At 37.3% G+C, this 17,206-nt stretch overlaps 1 protein-coding gene across 1 annotated transcript in view; it reads left to right on the plus strand.

Annotated features, from left to right (window-relative positions):
• Positions 1-766: 766 nt before the first annotated feature.
• LOC128577992 (cytochrome b-245 heavy chain) overlaps positions 767-17,206 on the plus strand; it is a 36,362-nt gene continuing 19,922 nt past the window's right edge. The window contains exons 1-5 of the mRNA XM_053580365.1: positions 767-872; positions 3,995-4,090; positions 5,655-5,765; positions 13,921-14,005; positions 15,177-15,322. Of these exons, the coding sequence (XP_053436340.1) occupies positions 828-872; positions 3,995-4,090; positions 5,655-5,765; positions 13,921-14,005; positions 15,177-15,322 (483 nt within the window). The 5' untranslated portion in view covers positions 767-827. The remainder of the gene's footprint in view (positions 873-3,994; positions 4,091-5,654; positions 5,766-13,920; positions 14,006-15,176; positions 15,323-17,206) is intronic.

Here is a 17,206-nt window from a genome sequence, read left to right on the forward strand (position 1 = left end):
AAAATGATGATTAAAAAATGTAATATAGATAGTATAATGAATACATAAACTCATAACATGGTCATTTGTCTTTATTGTCAAACATTATGTATTGTACATAATTTATTCATGAGTGCTGTACTTTTACATGACTTGTAGTGAAGTAGGTTTGTTTATACCAGCATTACCACAAACACATAAATAATGTATTATACTATGATATCACTAGGCAGTAGGAATTTTTCAGCTCCATTATGATCTTATGGGACCACTATCTTATATGTGATTCATTATTGACCAAAGCATCATTATGTGGTGCAAGACTGTATTTATATATGTGTGTGTTTCAACTCATATTATGTATATATGTACATACACACACACACACACACACACACATAGCATATAAAATTGGCCCAGAGTAAGCACCTCAGAAATATCAACCATCACTGTTGTTATTACTTTTCTCAACAAGGCTATAAAAGCTGCTCCAGTCCATCAGCAAATACAGTCTTTAATGTGTTTTAACTAGCACCAAGTCTTCAAAATTGTTAACAGACAACTAGTTTGGCAAAAAGTTAGTTCATTGTGTAAAATACATCCCACAAACTGCCCTGTTATTTATCCCTTAGTTTTAGAGATTGGGCTCATTTCCCACTATGTATAGTTGTGATTTGTTGTGTGTGGTTTGTTATAGATACAAGCTTTTCAGTTGACCAATGAGTAACTAATTTCTGATAGTAGAAGAGGAAACAGATTGTCCTAAGGCTGTTGTTTTCATTTCCTCATTGGTAAAAGAAGCATAGTACAGAAGAAAGTCAGACACAACACATTGAGCCTCTGCCACCATGGGGAACTGGGCTGTGAATGAGGGGCTCTCCATTTTTGTCATTGTAAGTACCAACAAGGGATAAATTATGAATTCTCTGACATGTTTTGGTTTACCTAAGAACTAAAATAGAACAAAGCTTTTTGTTTGTTTCAGAAATTATGTTGAAGCTGGTTTACTTTATGAACATATATCTATCTGTAAGCAGAATGAGTACACTCTTCCAAATTTCTTATTGAAAAGAACGTATCTGGGGGGGTTCATTAACTCTAATTGATTCATGAGTTTCTAGGAGTACCAAGGTAGCCAGTATTTCACAGAGGGATCAAGAGATATTTCATGCTAATGATCCCTGATTCTGAGTTGTTTATTATTGTTTATTCAGAGACAAATATTTTTACTTTTTATATGTTTATGCTACTTTGAAAAATGGCCAATTGAAATTTTATACCATTTTCAAATAACAAGTATAAGACTGACTTAGATTGGAAACGGGCATTAATTTCAGTGACTATACCAAAACTAATCAAAGTTCTCAAATTTATTTAAAAAAAGAAGTACTTTCTTTTTAGAGGTCTAAACTTAAATTATTTATGAAGTTTATGATAATTCAATAGAAGGGAATTAGAATAAGTTATCTATATATACTCTTATACATGTAGTGTATATATGTATTATATATAATCATATAGAAATTAATATAATATATCTTAAGAAATAATTTTTATAAGTAAAGATACGGCTAATTTTCAAATGGACATTGATTTTTGTACTTTTAACATTAACATGGTCAACTAGTCTCATATGATGGTGGTCTCAGCAAAGCAATCATGGATAAATTGCATAGAGATGTGATTTCTAAATAGCCTTTCTAAACAATCGATGGAAGCTTTGTACAGAGGTTTAAAAGAATATTTATGAATGGAAGTTATGTAAGAATTTATCATGAAATATATTGTCTTTGAGGTTTTGTTTCTTGGTTTCATTTATGATGTACAAGGGTAACTTTGTTACATGGATTTTAGTGTATCCATCACCCAAATAATGTATATTCTACCCATTAAATAATTTCTCATTATCAATACCCTTCCATCCCTTTTTGAGTCTCCATTGTCTGTCATTCAACACCCTACATCCTTACTTACCTCTCACTTATAAGTGAGAACATGAAGTATTTTTCTTTTTCTGAATTGTTTCACTCAAGATGATGACCTCCTCCAGGTCCATCCTCATTGCTACAAATGACATGATTTTATTCTTTTTTTTTTTTTTTATGGCTGAACAGATTTCCATTGTGTATATATACCATATTTTCTTTATTAAATCATCTATTGATGGACACTTAGGTTGATCCCACATCTTTGCTATTATGAATAGTGCTTCAATAAACATATGAGTGCACATATTTTTTTGATGTAATGATTTCCTTTCCATTGGATTCCAGTGGTGGGACTACTAGATCAAATGGTAGTTTTATTGAGAAATGTCCATAGTGTTTTTGATAGAGGTTGTATTAATTTACATTCCCAGTCTGGTGTATAAGTGTTCCCTTTTCTCCATATCCTTGCCAACATCTTTTTTTTTTTTTGTCTTCTTAATAACAGCCATTATTACTAGCGTAAGATGATATTTCATTGTGATTTTAATTTGCATTTCTCTGATGGTTAGTGATGTTGAGCATTTTTCATATGCTTGTTTGGTTATTAGTATGTCTTCTTTTGAAAAATGTGTATTCGTATCCTTTGCTCACTTTTTAAAGGAATTATTTGAGTTTTTTTGCTGTTGTTGAATTTTTTGAGTTCTTTGCAATTTCTGGATATTATTTCCCTATTAAATGTATAGTTTGTAAATATTTTCTCCCATTGTACAATTTACCTGTTCACTCTGTTTACTATTTTGTTTGTTATGCAGAAGCTTTTTAGTTTAAGTCCTATTTGTCTATTTTTATTTTTGTTGCCCATGTGTTTGAGGTCATAGGCATGAATTCTTTGTCTAGACCCGATGTCCAGAAGACTTAAAAGAGTTTTCCGTAGGCTTTGTTCTAGTAATTTTTTTATAGTTTTAGGTCTTACATTTAAGTTTTTAATTATAAAACTTTAAGTTAATTTTAACTTAATATGTATTAAAGATAGGAAATCCAGTTTCATTCTTAAGTACATGGAAAACTAGTGGCACAAATAAAGTAGAAACAACAAATATTTTGTCATAAAAATATATTTTATACCAAATTAACATTCTATTTCAATATAGAATTCTTTTGAAAACTTAAAGCTGTAAACTTTGATTTCTTATCACAATTTTAAGAAAAGATTATCCTATAGAAAACAAATTCAAATTGTACATTTAGTTCCCACTATGATTTTCCTAAGAAATGACCTCCTTCTAAATGATGCACTTATTTACTTAAAAGTAAAGATACAACCTTGAAAAACCAGAGTAAAAAGGAATAACAAGGTCGGGAAAAGAAGATGTTGTTTTACCACATTCTTCTTTGTAAAGAGAGAATGTTCTTGAGCGTCTATGGACATTTAATAGCTTCAAAACACAGTTAAGACAAGATCACTATGGAACTAAAGATAGAAGACTGAGCAGTGTCACTGCCTGATAAAGTCGGTCCTTGGGGGTGAAATGAGCTGTCACAGTCCAGAAAGCTCTTTTGATTTTAAATCCCATGCCTCTCACTCACGCTCAATATCCCCTTCTTCAAAAGTTAAGTAAAACTTACCAAATAGAATAAAAGTCTTGGTAATTTAGCTGACCAGAGTCCACTAGCTGTGGTCCTTTTTGGTGGAGGGAGGTGATTGCACCTATGAGAGGAGAACACAATGTCCTACTGCTGGGGGGACAGCAATAGTAACATACTACCTTCCCTTCTTATTTTAGAAGAGTTCCTTCTATCGTCTACCCATTTAGGGTTAAGAAAAAAAGGAGGAGAAAAAAAGGAAGAAATATAGACTGATAATAACTTCACATACTGGCCAGGTGGTAAAACACAGGGAAAGGTTAATTATAGACAAGTCTAGTGATGTAGAAAAGATCTGGCTCTAAACTGGTTACACCCAGTTTTGTCACCACCTTTGTCAAAGGCTAGACTTGGGGAAGTCCTGACCTTCATCTAACTACAATTCTGAGTGGAATCTACTATTGAAATGCAAAAACCTCATAAAACTATTTTTGTTTGTGCAGCTGGTATGGCTGGGAATGAATGTCTTCCTCTTTGTGTGGTTCTACCGGTTTTATGATATTCCACCGAAATTCTTTTACACTCGAAAACTTCTTGGGGTAAGTATAAGCTCCATGTCATGCAACACTGACTGGCTCACCGTTCTAATCAGATTTTCTTGTTTTAGCATTTTAAATAAATATTCTGACCAACCCAAAACAGCACCATCAGCCTCACTCCCTATATTGCAACTTCTTGGGCAAGAATCTCTTAAGACCTTCTAGTGTAGGACAAACAAAAGTGCATCAGAGGATCCAAGTGTCTCTCCCCCTGCCCAAGGTCCTTGTGCCGTTTTTTGGCTTAAAGGAGAAATCCAGTACTGACTCTGAAATGAAAGGTTGGAGTGATCCATCCAGGGGGTGGGTGACACATCCTGGCTCCTATTGCTTTTTGGTAGGGAGATCCCTGCTCCTAATGACATGAAATGATTTTCAGAAAATCAGCCTCTCTCTACATGTGGAGACTTTCAGCAAATTACTCAAGGGCCACATCTGTTGACCAGGATAGCGGAGGGAAGACCCTGTAGTTTGCTTGAGTCCTCCAATATTCTCAATTTCCTTGAACTGTCTGGCCTCTTTCTCCCAAAGGGTATCATTTGTTATATTATGCTGAAACTATGAATAAATTACTTAATATTAATTATAATATATATTATAAGCCACATGTGTAAGGTAATTATAGCATAATTATACTATATTATTGTAATTGTTGTTAACTTATTTACATTAGTGTTTTCCCCTATGCAACTTCATGGGCCAGGCACAGTGGCTCATGCCTATAATCCCAGCACTCTGGGAGGCCGAGGATGGTGGATTGCTCTGAGCTCACAGATTTGAGACCAGCATGAGCAAGAGCAAGACACCATCTCTAAAGAAAAAATAAAAATAGGGCATTGTGGTGGGCGCCTGCAGTCCCAGCTACTTGGGAAGCTGAGGCAGGAGAATTGCTTGAGCCCAAGAGTTGAAGGTTGCTGTGAGCTTTGATGCCACCACACTCTACTGATTGTGGCAAAGGGAGACTCTGTCTGAAAAGAGCAAAAAACAAAAAAATACAAAATATGCCACTTCTTTAGATGTTACAAAGCTAATATTTATGATGCCAAAGCATTACACCATGCCAACGTAAATTACTGTTAAGGTAAGCCTAAGTGCTAAGAAAACCTTCTTTCAGATCTTAAAAAGGTCAAGTTTTGGTACTGAACTCTAGTTAATGACACATACGCTGAAGTATTTAGGGGAAACTGAACTGCAGCTTACTTTGAAATATATAAAAAAAAATAAAGGGAGTTGGTGGATGGCTATAGGAATGCATAGACATGATAAAGCAAGCATAGTAATATGTAAAAGGAGCGATCTGGGAGATGGATAAACAGGTATTTATTGTAAATTTCCTTAAACTTCACCTTATATTTAAAATTTTAATAATAAAGTATTGGGTGGGGGTAAAGGGCCAGTTTCAGTTTAAAACAAGAGGTCCTACTAGGCCCTAAAGGAAAAGCCTTAGCTCTGGAGGACCTTCCTTGTCCAGATCACTTGGTATCTGTGGTGCAAACCCTAGGAAAACAGGGAAGGGCATACTCTGTGCTCACAAGAGTCACTCTGCTCCCTATCCTGCCTCTTCTAGTCAGCGCTGGCATTGGCCAGGGCCCCTGCAGCCTGCCTGAATTTCAACTGCATGCTGATCCTGCTGCCAGTCTGTCGAAATCTGCTCTCCTTCCTCAGAGGTTCCAGTGCGGTAAGAGCAAACATTTTACTGAGTTCCTCAAATTCTCAAAGATTATCAATGCAATTTTTAAGGAAAAGCAAATGAATAATTTAAAAAGACTCCAGCTTCTTTAGAATATTCATGAGCTAAGCCATGCCCTATTTTCTAGTTTATTTCTATCCTATTTGTGGATGGAGCTCCCTAGGACAGCCATTTATCTTGGAAAAGAAATTAACAACAACAAACAAACATCCCACTAATACCTGAAAAATAACAATGAAGTAAGCACACTTCTGTGCACCCACACACACATATAATATTTATCCATATAAACAGGGCTTTATGAGCCTGACGTGTGGCATTTGGGAATTAATCTTTCGGTGCCATTCAAAATATTTTAAATCGGAGAAAATGTATTTTGTGGATAACATCCCAAGCAGATGGAATCAATGGGCTAAGAGTCATACTATGTTGAATGTGACTAAGAAGTGCTGGCTTTAAGGAATTGGGTGTGTTGAGTTTTCTAAATGCCCAAGGCTCCAGTGACTCTCACTCAAACAGTTTAATAAGCCCCTAAATGCACTATGCTAGAAGGGGAGAAATAAGATTAAGTAGGAAGAAGATTTGTAACCTATAAAATGACATACAAATTTCTTATTGGTGTTGCTATCCCAACATGAGAAACAAGGGAGTTACAATCTACACATGTACACAAATAAATATGCTACAAAGCAAGATATGACGAGTCCCACAAAACAAATAAAGAGCTGTGAGGAATCGAAGGAGAGAGAAATTATATCAGGTGGGGTACGGAATGCAAAAAGGCTTCTCAAAGTAGCGTTAGAGATGCCCGTATTTAGGCAGTATAATGGAGAAAATGACATGGAAGAAAACATGGAAAATGATGAGGAAGTTGTATTCTTGAAAGCCAAGCATCAACAAAACTTTGGCTACCCTTTTCTGTTGTTGTTGTTGTTTGTTTTCCCCATCTCTGACCACACCAAAAAGGGTATGTGGGAAAAAATAGGGATTAGTGCCCAGGCAGAATCTGTTCCACTGCTCTGTTAAGGACTAGTAGCCTCTGTCTTTCCTATTAATTAAAGGCATGTGTTTTATGGTAACAAGCTTTGATAAAAATTTCTATGAAGTAGAAATCATTTACGGAGGAGAGCAGAAAGCAAACTACTTTTATGGGACTATAAGGATTGTATAGGGGAGGACCGGAAAGAAGGGTGGAGAGGACAGCTGGCTTGTTTCTGGCAAACTCGAGCCTTTAAATGGATAGGTGAGGAGCTAATGCTTAATTTGGCAACTATAGAATGTTTGGGGGGAGGGAAGTGAACTAAATGGTAAATAACAAGTATAATTTGTCTTGGACTCTGCCTTGTTTTTCCTAGTCATACCAAATTCTTATTGGCCCCCAAAATTTGTTTTTTCTCTAAGAAAATACAACACCCACTTGTATAGGATAAGTAGGCTACAATTAAGCTTTTACTTTATATAAATTAACACTTCATAAAATATCAATTCATCTTAAACCCACTGTCAAAGTTAGAGTGTAACAAGACTAATTTAAAAGTAAAAGTTGCCAGAAATAGCTCTAACACCTTCACTTCATCAGCAAACAAAAAGTATAATGTTGACATTTACAGATGCTCTGGAAAATACTGGGATGAGATTCTTTTCCTTAAGACATAAACTCTACTATGCAATATTGTCTTACAAACTAATAGCCAAACAAGATAAAAAACTAACAGCACTTGGAATTAGACATTGATTACAAGGATTTCCAAATAATCCTCTCAATTTAAGAAACCAAAGAGGTGAAATCCCACTCGATGGAAAGTTCTATCAATGAACCGCCTACTGTAATGTATTATATTTGTTATATGGTAGGTGCTCAATGAACATCTGCTAAATGAGGCTCATGCACTGTAGCTTTTTCTTTTTAAGGAGATACAATTTCTTTTTACTCTCTCTACCCCCATTTGAATAGGTCTATTGAGAGGAAGTGTTTTCACCAGCATGGCCCGTTAAGAAATCCTGGTTACCTCACAAGCCCAAATTACACTGCATTTGAGCTGCTATGTCCCATGAGAAGCACATGTTGTAATGGCAGATTTTTGGCATCCTGTGGCCCGAGAGGGAAGATCTTCATGAGGATCTCTAAAGACAGGGATAAAATGAGGCTGCTCCTCAAATTGCACAGAAGCTCAACCCTGTAACCAGATAGATCTTTATGTAAAAGAATATATATTTTTTTAAATGAGCAGCAAAGCACACCCTTTTAGAGACATTCCATGTCCTTTCTTATGGGATTCTGAACCTGAAATGTGAATTTTACCATTGAAATTTCCTTTACAATTGGGATTAAAAGGAGCGAGTGTGCTGTGACTAATGTTGGAAATGATAATAGCCCCCACTTGTTGAAGCTTCATAGAATTTACTTCAAGAAATCTGCATATTAAGCCAGTAGGATGAGAACAAAATTAAATGGGAGTGTTGACATTTAAACCCCATGGCCCATTCACTTTTCTTTGTGCCACCTAAGAAACTTCTTGAAACTGTCCTGTTGTAGTATTATGGTTCCAGAAATCCATCATGTATATGAGTAGTCGAGCTTTCCACAGAACCTAGATTAGAAACGACAGGATGTTGTAACTTCAGGCACCCCTTAGTAGGGCATTCTGTAAACTAAACAGCCACAGAACTTCTATTCAGTTTCTAGAAGTCTAGCCATTCCTAATTTGCTTTGTAATCCTGGTTACGTGGAAAAGAAAGCCCCAGGGTTGCCCTTCCCACCACCCCAGGAAAGGTAGGGGGGTAATGGCTCTCAGCCTAGCTGATGGTGGAGCACAGCCTATGAAGTCCCTGAGGAAGCCTTAATAATCTCTACTTGCCATGCAGAAACTAATTTCAAACTAGTTTTAAGTCCTAAATTTAGAATCAGAGAGAAACAGGAAAATGAGAGGGTGACACCTTATCTGCTAATTTATGTAGTCTGAGAGTCAGAGGTCCTCAACGTGGCTCTATTTCTAGCCATGTGCTTTAGCACAAATTTCCTGGGCTTTCTGTCTCACAGTTTTGTTGTAGCTGAAAAACAGGTCAAATAATGCAAATGCAAAAATGAATATGCCATCTAAAAGTATATTAATGGATTAAGTCTGTCAGTTAGTGAGTTGTCGGTCAACAGATATCCGTTGAATGCCATGTATATGCTAAGCCCTAAGGACAGATACATGAAGAGTAAAGGGTAACATATGGATGGGCCATGACAAATGTAAGGAGCTTAGATTCTTATAGAGAAAATAGAGAATGAACATAGGATTTCAAAATTATATACAGTACTGTGCAAATAGTGGCATTATTCATATTTACCACATATTTCACTGCCACAAGGTGTGAACATTATTGTCAATTTCTTTGTCTGAGTTCTGTAAATGCAAAGCTGGATTTTGCAACTTCTCCCAAGTCTGATATAAATATGTAATTCAGATACATTAATCTGTGTGCAGTGAGCTCAAGTGTACAAAAAATAGAACTTTTTGGTTTCTGTTAAGCCCCATTAAATATGCACTCACTTTTCTTTAGTTCCACTTCTACTTTTTATTTTCTGAAATTCTTTTTCTTACTCACAGTTTCAACAGAGCATAGATATCTGCCAAAGTGATTCAGTAGATTTCCTGTGCATTCTTTTTTTTTTTTAACCCTTTACATTCTAATGGTCGTTTATCAAAATTAGGCAAGGCTTTAGGTAATAGTAACAGAGAAACTTTCCCGTAGAGCTCAATGGCAAAAAGCTAAGAGGTGAAGAAGCTGTGGGCCATTATGGCAGCTTGGGTAATTGGTAGGTAGCTAGTGACAATTCAGAAATGACTCAAAGTATATAAATGGTATGTGCATGATGAGGAGAAATAAAAACCTGGGTAATTATGGGCAGCAAAGCCTTTCCTTCCTATCCTATCAACTGGTTGTCTTTGCCCTTTCTCTGGAAGTAGTGAGGAGATTGTATTATTGAAAGCCCAGTATCAGCACAATTTGTGGCTTCTCTCTGGATTTGTTTGCCATTTCTGATTACACCAAAGAAGGTAGTTGGGAAACATCAGGAATTAATACCCTGGTGAGATCTATTCCACTGACCCATTAGTGAGTGACTAGTAGTCTCTGTTTTTACCTTTAATAAAATGTGTGTGTGTTTTATACTAACTAGTTTTAAAAATTACCTATTAAGATAAAACAGACTATTATTCAATAGACAGTGTATTTCCTAAGCACATTTATCCACTATTCTGGCATTCAGTTTATTTTTCTCTAAGTGTCTGGCTAACGCTGTTAAGAGACATCAACATCAATTGTTGACATTTTTGATGACACATGGTGGGGATGATAAGAATGATAGGACTATGAGGACAGTGTAGAGACCTCAACCAAACAGTATTCTTTTTTCTTCAAATTCAGCATGTAGGAGCCAGTGAATTCCCCCCCCCAAAAAAAAATTCAAAAGGATTTATTGGAAAGTTGAAAAGAAAAGAGTGAGGCAAGTATAGATATGAGGGAAAATATCTCTCTATAGGCATAGAGTAATCATCTTAGGTTTTAGGACAATGAAAATGTAATGAATTTATTTAACCAAATAATGGATGAAAGGATTTTCAAAGAACATGGCATACTGATCTCACCATACAAAAGGCTTACCCACTAGCTGGGGAGCCCAGCCATATTAACTGAAAAGTTAAATAATAATAAGAAATAACTAACGTCAAATATTTACAAAATACCTTTCAGTGAATCTATGCAGCAGGGATATGAGGGAAGAACAAAGATAGTTATTCAATGATGAAACTAGAGACTGAGTACACTGCTTAATGTCACACAGCTAGATGAGAGGGACCCAACACAGGTATATCTGCTCTCAAATGTAATTCAGTCCTGCTTTCCAACCCTACTAATTCCCATTCTCTGATTCTTTGGGTTCCAATCTTTTTTCACCACTCCAGTAAAGACTATATTAGTTATCCATTGCTATGTAACAAATTACCACAAACACAGTGGCTTAAACCTACCTGCTTTTATTAGGTTCCATTTCCTTTAGGTCAGAAGTCCAGCACCTTGTGTCTGGGTTCTGTGCTCAGGTTTCACAAGACTGAAATCAAGGTGTCCACTGAGCCAAATTCTCATCTGAAAATTCTGGGTAAAAGCCCTCTTCCAAGTTAATTCTTATTGGCAGAATTTAGTTCATTACTGTTACAGGACTGAGGACTGAGGTCTCTCTTTTCTTGCTAGTGGTTATCTAAGGTCTACTCTCAAATCCTAGAGACCTCAGCATTCCCTGCCACATGTCCACCTCTATCTTCAATCCAACAAATGTGCATTAAATCTTCCTTGTGTTTCAAATCTGTGACTTCCTTTCATCTCTGACTTCTAGACCCAGATTTAAAGAGCTCATGTGATTGGGTCAGGCCCACACAGATAATTTCCGTCTTAAAATCTATTTGGGACCTTAATTATCTCTGAAAAATCCTTTTTGCTATACAGTGTAACAGAATCACAGACGTGATATCTCATCATAGTCACAGGTCCCACCCAAACTATAAGGTCACTGTAAATCGCCCCAGAAATCTGACTACCACAACGACTCACAGAAACTATGGAGGAATGTGACAAGTGGGAAACAGTAAAAAGATATTTCCTTTAAATTACAAAGTATACAGAGTAGAAAAACAACTTTCAGACTTGAAATAAACACAATACACGATGAGGCTACATCAGAAAACAAGGATGGTCAACTTTTTAACAAAAGAAATGTTAAATAAGTTCTTTTAAATAGGAAATCTTTATTTTGAGGGTCTGAGTCGGGGTCAGCTCCACTGGTGAATACTTAGTCATAGCCAGTGCTGTTGGTGCTCCCCCATAGTCCTTACACAAGGACAGTTTTCTAGTACATGGGACAGGTTCCTCTCGTAAGCACCAGTCATTCTTTGCCTGAGGACTTTTTTTTCAGCCCTGTCCTGGGGTAAGCCTGAAATTCCTAAGAGTTGTCCTTAGGTGAAAACCCAAAACAAAGCAAACACACACACGCACGCACAACCCTCTGGCACAAGTCTACAAAGTCTCCCAGAGTCCCTGGTGTGATTGTGCCCACTGATACGATATGATAGTGGTACTTGATATGATAACACAACCTGTTATTAGTTTCCTTCCCTTCCCAGTCTCAATTCTATCCTAGTTTCCTGTGATTACCTCCCAGAAAAAAGTACTTCAACTTAAATTCTTGTCTCAGGTTTTTAGGCATTTAGAATAATAGCAACTACATTTTTCACTTTTGGTTTGGCAGCAAAGGCATGAACCATTTATAAGCAAATAGACTCAGATCTCAGCCAGTGTGCAATTTTATGTTTAGTTTTCTTTACCTAAATTATCTGGCTCACAGAAGATACTCAATAAAGCCTAATTCTTTCTTCCCCCCTTTTTGTTGAAATCCTCAGTATCTTCCTTACTAGTATTTCTGAAATTTCAAGAATCTACTGTCAGGGTCCAAACAGCTTGCCCTCCCTAGATATGGCTAACTGAGCAATAATGGAGTAAGCACAATTTTCCATGCAATAATATTTTCCCATTTTATTAAAAATAAGTAAACCAAACATTAAACATCCCTATATTTAAATTGAATACAACATTTAGAATCAGGTATCTAAGATACCTAAGATTTCTTGGTACTTCACTCTTCTCTTCTTAAAGGTCTCTGAATCTCTGTGACAGTGTGTTTAGTCCAGGGGTCCTCAAACTGCAGCCCGCGGGCCACATGAAGCGGTGTGAATTGTGTTTGTTCCCGTTTTGTTTTTTTACTTCAAAATAAGATATGTGCAGTGTGCATAGGAATTTGTTCACAGTTTTTTTTTTTTTAACTATAGTCCAGCCCTCCAATGGTCTGAGGGACAGTGAATTGGCCCCCTGTTTAAAAAGTTTGAGGACGCCTTTAAACTCTGGAATAAAGCAGCCAGAGCAGGCAATTCACCAGTTTTCAGGAAGGCAAAGCTCTAATTCAACCATAAACCAGTTTTTCCCCTGCTTTGAACATTGACCTGCACCCCTATTTAAACCCGTATCTTCTAACATATGCAGGTAGGACAAATACACTAAAATATGGACTAAAATACTTGTTCAATGTCAGGGTAAGGTATGAAAGACAGAATACCGATGAATGCTGGTATGAGATGGCCTGGGTTTAAATCTCAGTTCTGCCAATTATTGCCAGTGTGAGCTAAGGCAAGGTAAACTCTTTATGCCTTTGTTTTTTCATCTATTATGTAGTGTTAATAATGCTAGCTCCTTCATATGGTTGATGTAAATATTAAATAAATCAATAGAAGTAAAACACTCAAAGAAGCTCCTTGCAGCAGCTCTTAGTAAATTTTAGCTATTGTTTTGCTATTATTATTTGCTCAATGATCTCCTTGTGATGTCTCTGGCCTATGTGGGTGAATAGATCCTTCTTTCTCTTCTCATTGCGGGTGTGTCCTAGAAGAGTGTTGTTTGAGAATTGTTCACTTACCCTAGAACTGTTCACCTGTCTGTGTCTCTAGACTGTAAGGTACGTGGGGCAGGCCTGTCTTTTATTAATTTCTATACCCCCTGTTCATTAAATAAATTAATGAGAAGTAACAGCTATGCAGGTAGACATGTTTTCTTTATAAATTTATATTTTTATACAATTAAGCAATGTATTCCAGGGAATATTTAATGTCACTGGTGTGACAACCGAAAACATACCAGTTAAGCCGTCTATGTCATTTATCAGCTGTTTGACCGGGATAGATAACTATTATCTCCTTGAGCCTCAGTTTCCTTATTTATCAAATGTCTGGAAGGATCTAGTTCAGGTGTCCTCAAACTTTTTAAACAGGGGGCCAATTCACTGTCCCTCAGACTGTTGGAGGGCCGGACTATAGTTTAAAAAAAAAAAACTATGAACAGATATGCACACTGCACATATCTTATTTTGAATAAAAAACAAAACGGGAACAAATACAATTCACACTGCTTCATGTGGCCCGCGGGCCTCAGTTTGAGGACGCCTGATCTAGTTTGTAGGGTGGTGGTAATGACAGTTAAATTAGATGATACATATCAGATGTGTGGCACGTATTGAGCCTCCTTGTTAACATTTTTCTCCCTTAATCCAAAGTGCTGCTCAACAAGAGTTCGGAGACAATTGGACAGGAACCTCACCTTTCATAAAATGGTGGCGTGGATGATTGCACTTCACACTGGTAAGTTGATTAAAACATTTGATGTTGCAAAGAAAACCTATGGAATGCATTGCTTAGTTATTCTGCCCTTAAGGAATCTGCCCTAGTCTGAGTAAAAATAGTCTAAATTACAAGCATTTGACTGGGTTTTTCTTCTACTAGCACAGTGGTTCTCAACCTTCCTAATGCCGCAACCTGTTAATACGGTTCCTCATGTTGTGGTGACCCCCAACCATAAAATTATTTTTGTTGCTACTTCATAACTGTAATTTTGCTACTGTTATGAATCGTAATGTAAATATCTGATATACAGAAGACCCCCAAAGGGGTCGCGACCCACAGGTTGAGAACCACTATACTAGCAGATCGAGCAGGCTTTTTGAGCAGTGGCAAATGAAACAGTTCAAAAAAATGTATGAGGAAATCTTGTTAGAAATTAGCAGAATGTATTGGTTAAAAGCACAGATTTGTGCGCCAAACTTCCTGGATTTGATCCCTACCTCTACTATTTCCTAACTTGGTGACCTTGGAAAAGGTTTAAAGCAAATTATTCCCCAGTTTCCTCATGTGGCAGCTGAGCTGATGTTAATAGTACCACATCATTTGGTCAATGTAAAGAGTATGTATTTGTAAATCATTTATAACAGTTGCTTGGCACCTAGGTGTTTGTTGAATAAAGAATGTAAAATTTTTTTGAGGGCGAGTCATACTTATGGCCATAGGTTTATATTAATTAATTCAAATTCATCATATTGCTCTGGAGGTAATTTCACAGTCAGGCGAACTGGCTAGCCATTAGGCATTCATTACATGAGAATTTTCTTGCATCAGCACAAATTATATTTGGGGGAGTGGGACGAGAACACATTTAAACACCTTCAGAGTCCAAGACTATTTTGTAAAATCCTAGATTTCCTAGTTAGGTATTTAAGAGAAGTTAGCTCAACACTTCATTTTACAAATGAGGAAACCAAGACCAGAGAGGCAAGTCATTTTCTCATATCATACAACTAGAGAGAAGCTTGCCTTCTAGAATTGCCTTGCCTCTCTGGTTCTGGAGACCTCGTTCTTATTTATAAGTGTCTTAAGTCATCCCTTATGACAAAGTCAGAGGCTGTGATCAGAAACCCAGATTACAATAGATTTGTACATACCTTTTACCCTTCTGTTTTCTCTTCTCTGCCCTCTTTAGCAATTCACACAATTGCACATCTATTTAATGTGGAGTGGTGTGTGAATGCCCGAGTCAACAATTCCGATCCTCTTTCAATAGCACTCTCTAAAATTGGAGACAGAAAGAATGAAAGCTATCTAAATTTTGCTCGAGAGAAAATCAAGGTAAGCTTCTCATTTTCTGATTCAGATATTTTCTAGGCTGTTAAATTTGAAGACTAGATTTCAGGGAGGGAAGGACTCTACTTGGCCGGAACACAACAAAACTTGGCTAGCCATCAGAGGGACATGTCTGTAGGTTATAAGAATTTGAGTATAGAAAAAAGATCTCCCATATTTTTGACCTTATGTGTGTAAGGTCTCTAGATGTTTTCCAGGACTTTAAGTTTATATGTGAGAATGCATGTACAGGGAGCTTAAAGTAACTCAGGCTCACTAGTGACTATGCCCACCAAAGAAAGCTAGGAACATACGTCTAGTCAAAAAGGTTAGGTTTATTACTTGCAACTCCAAAAGAGAACACACACCTTAGAGGGGTGTCAAGAGGGACTTGCACGGTCAGGTGCAGTGGCTCATGCCTGTAATTTCAGCATTTAGGAGGCCAAGGCCGGTGGATTGCCTGAGCTCACAGGTTCGAGACCAGCCTAAGCCAGAGGGAGACTCTGTCTCTAAAAAATAGCCAGCCGTTGTGGTTATGGTGGGTGCCTTTAGTCCCAGCTACTTGGGAGGTTGAGGCAAGAGGATCACTTGAACCCAAGAGTTTGAGGTTGCTGTGAGCTAAGGTGCCATGGCACTCTACCGGGATGACAAAGTGAGACTCCATCTCAAAAAAACAAACAAACAAACAAAAAAACAAAAACAAAAACAAAACAACACAGGGATTTGCTATAGGATTTAGGCTTGTATTAGATGGTTTAGGGAAGCTTAGATTTCTTCTGGATCAGTTATGATCAGGAATTTAGGGTAGTTCTCAGATTATGCAATAATTTTTCTAGGAGGCGGAAGGAACAGGACAGGGCTAAATATATAATAGGCAAAGAAGCAGTAGTCATCCATGTTCTTGTCTGGGCTCAGACATGATTTCACTGTGGTCTTGTTTTGATTCATTCTATCACAGTCACGGGGTGACCTTGTCTGATGTTGGTGTTGAAATTGTTTATGTGAAGTACAAAACACCTTGACCTGGGTGTTAGTGTCAGTCCAGCCACCAACTGACAGCTGTCAGAGATGCTTTTGTCCTTTCTTACCTACAGCATCTGAAGGATGGCCTATGTCTGCTAATTATCATTCCTTGAGAAGCATAGTATACTGAGAGTAACTCAGTAGTTCTCCAGGGGCAGTCATGAGGTTAACCAAGGGCAAGGACTTCTTCCATCTCAGCTCTTGAAACTTCCTACACTCAGAGAGAGAAGTTCCAAGTTATCTTGATGCACCCAGTGGTTTGGGAAGATGGCTAGAACACATTATTATACACTGAATCTAAGCATGCTTTCTTGAGTTTATAAAAAATCATGAGAGAGGGCGACACTTGTGGCTCAAAGGAGTAGGGTGCGGGCCCCATATGGTGGCGGGTTCAAACCCAGCCCCGGCCAAAAACAAAAGACAAACAAACAAACAAAAATCACAAGAGAAGACCCTTAATTTTGCAAAATTTATTATCCTCAGATTGGCCTGAAATGACTTATCTGATCTACTTAATTAATTAATTAATTAATTCTATCTAATTAATTCTACAGAATTTAGCTGCATCAAACAAAACAGAAATTCTTCTTCTAAAATATTTTGGATAATTTTTCTTTCACATTTGTCATTACTTACCCAATGACATATGAGGGCGACAATGTGAGCAAACTACCATGCTCTGCCCAAATATCCTTGGATCACGTTTACAGAATCTGTGCTCCCCCGCCCTTCTGAGTGCTTGCATTATAAATGACCTGTAGGTATATTTCCTCCTCAGAGGACCTCCCTGGGGCTACTAGAGTTCCTTTGCACTCAGACTCAGAAATCTGGGAGGGCCTGAATGGTTACCTCTCCCTGGGCAGCCCT

Source organism: Nycticebus coucang, chromosome X (assembly GCF_027406575.1).
Source record: "Nycticebus coucang isolate mNycCou1 chromosome X, mNycCou1.pri, whole genome shotgun sequence".
NCBI classification, from domain to species: Eukaryota; Metazoa; Chordata; class Mammalia; order Primates; family Lorisidae; genus Nycticebus; species Nycticebus coucang.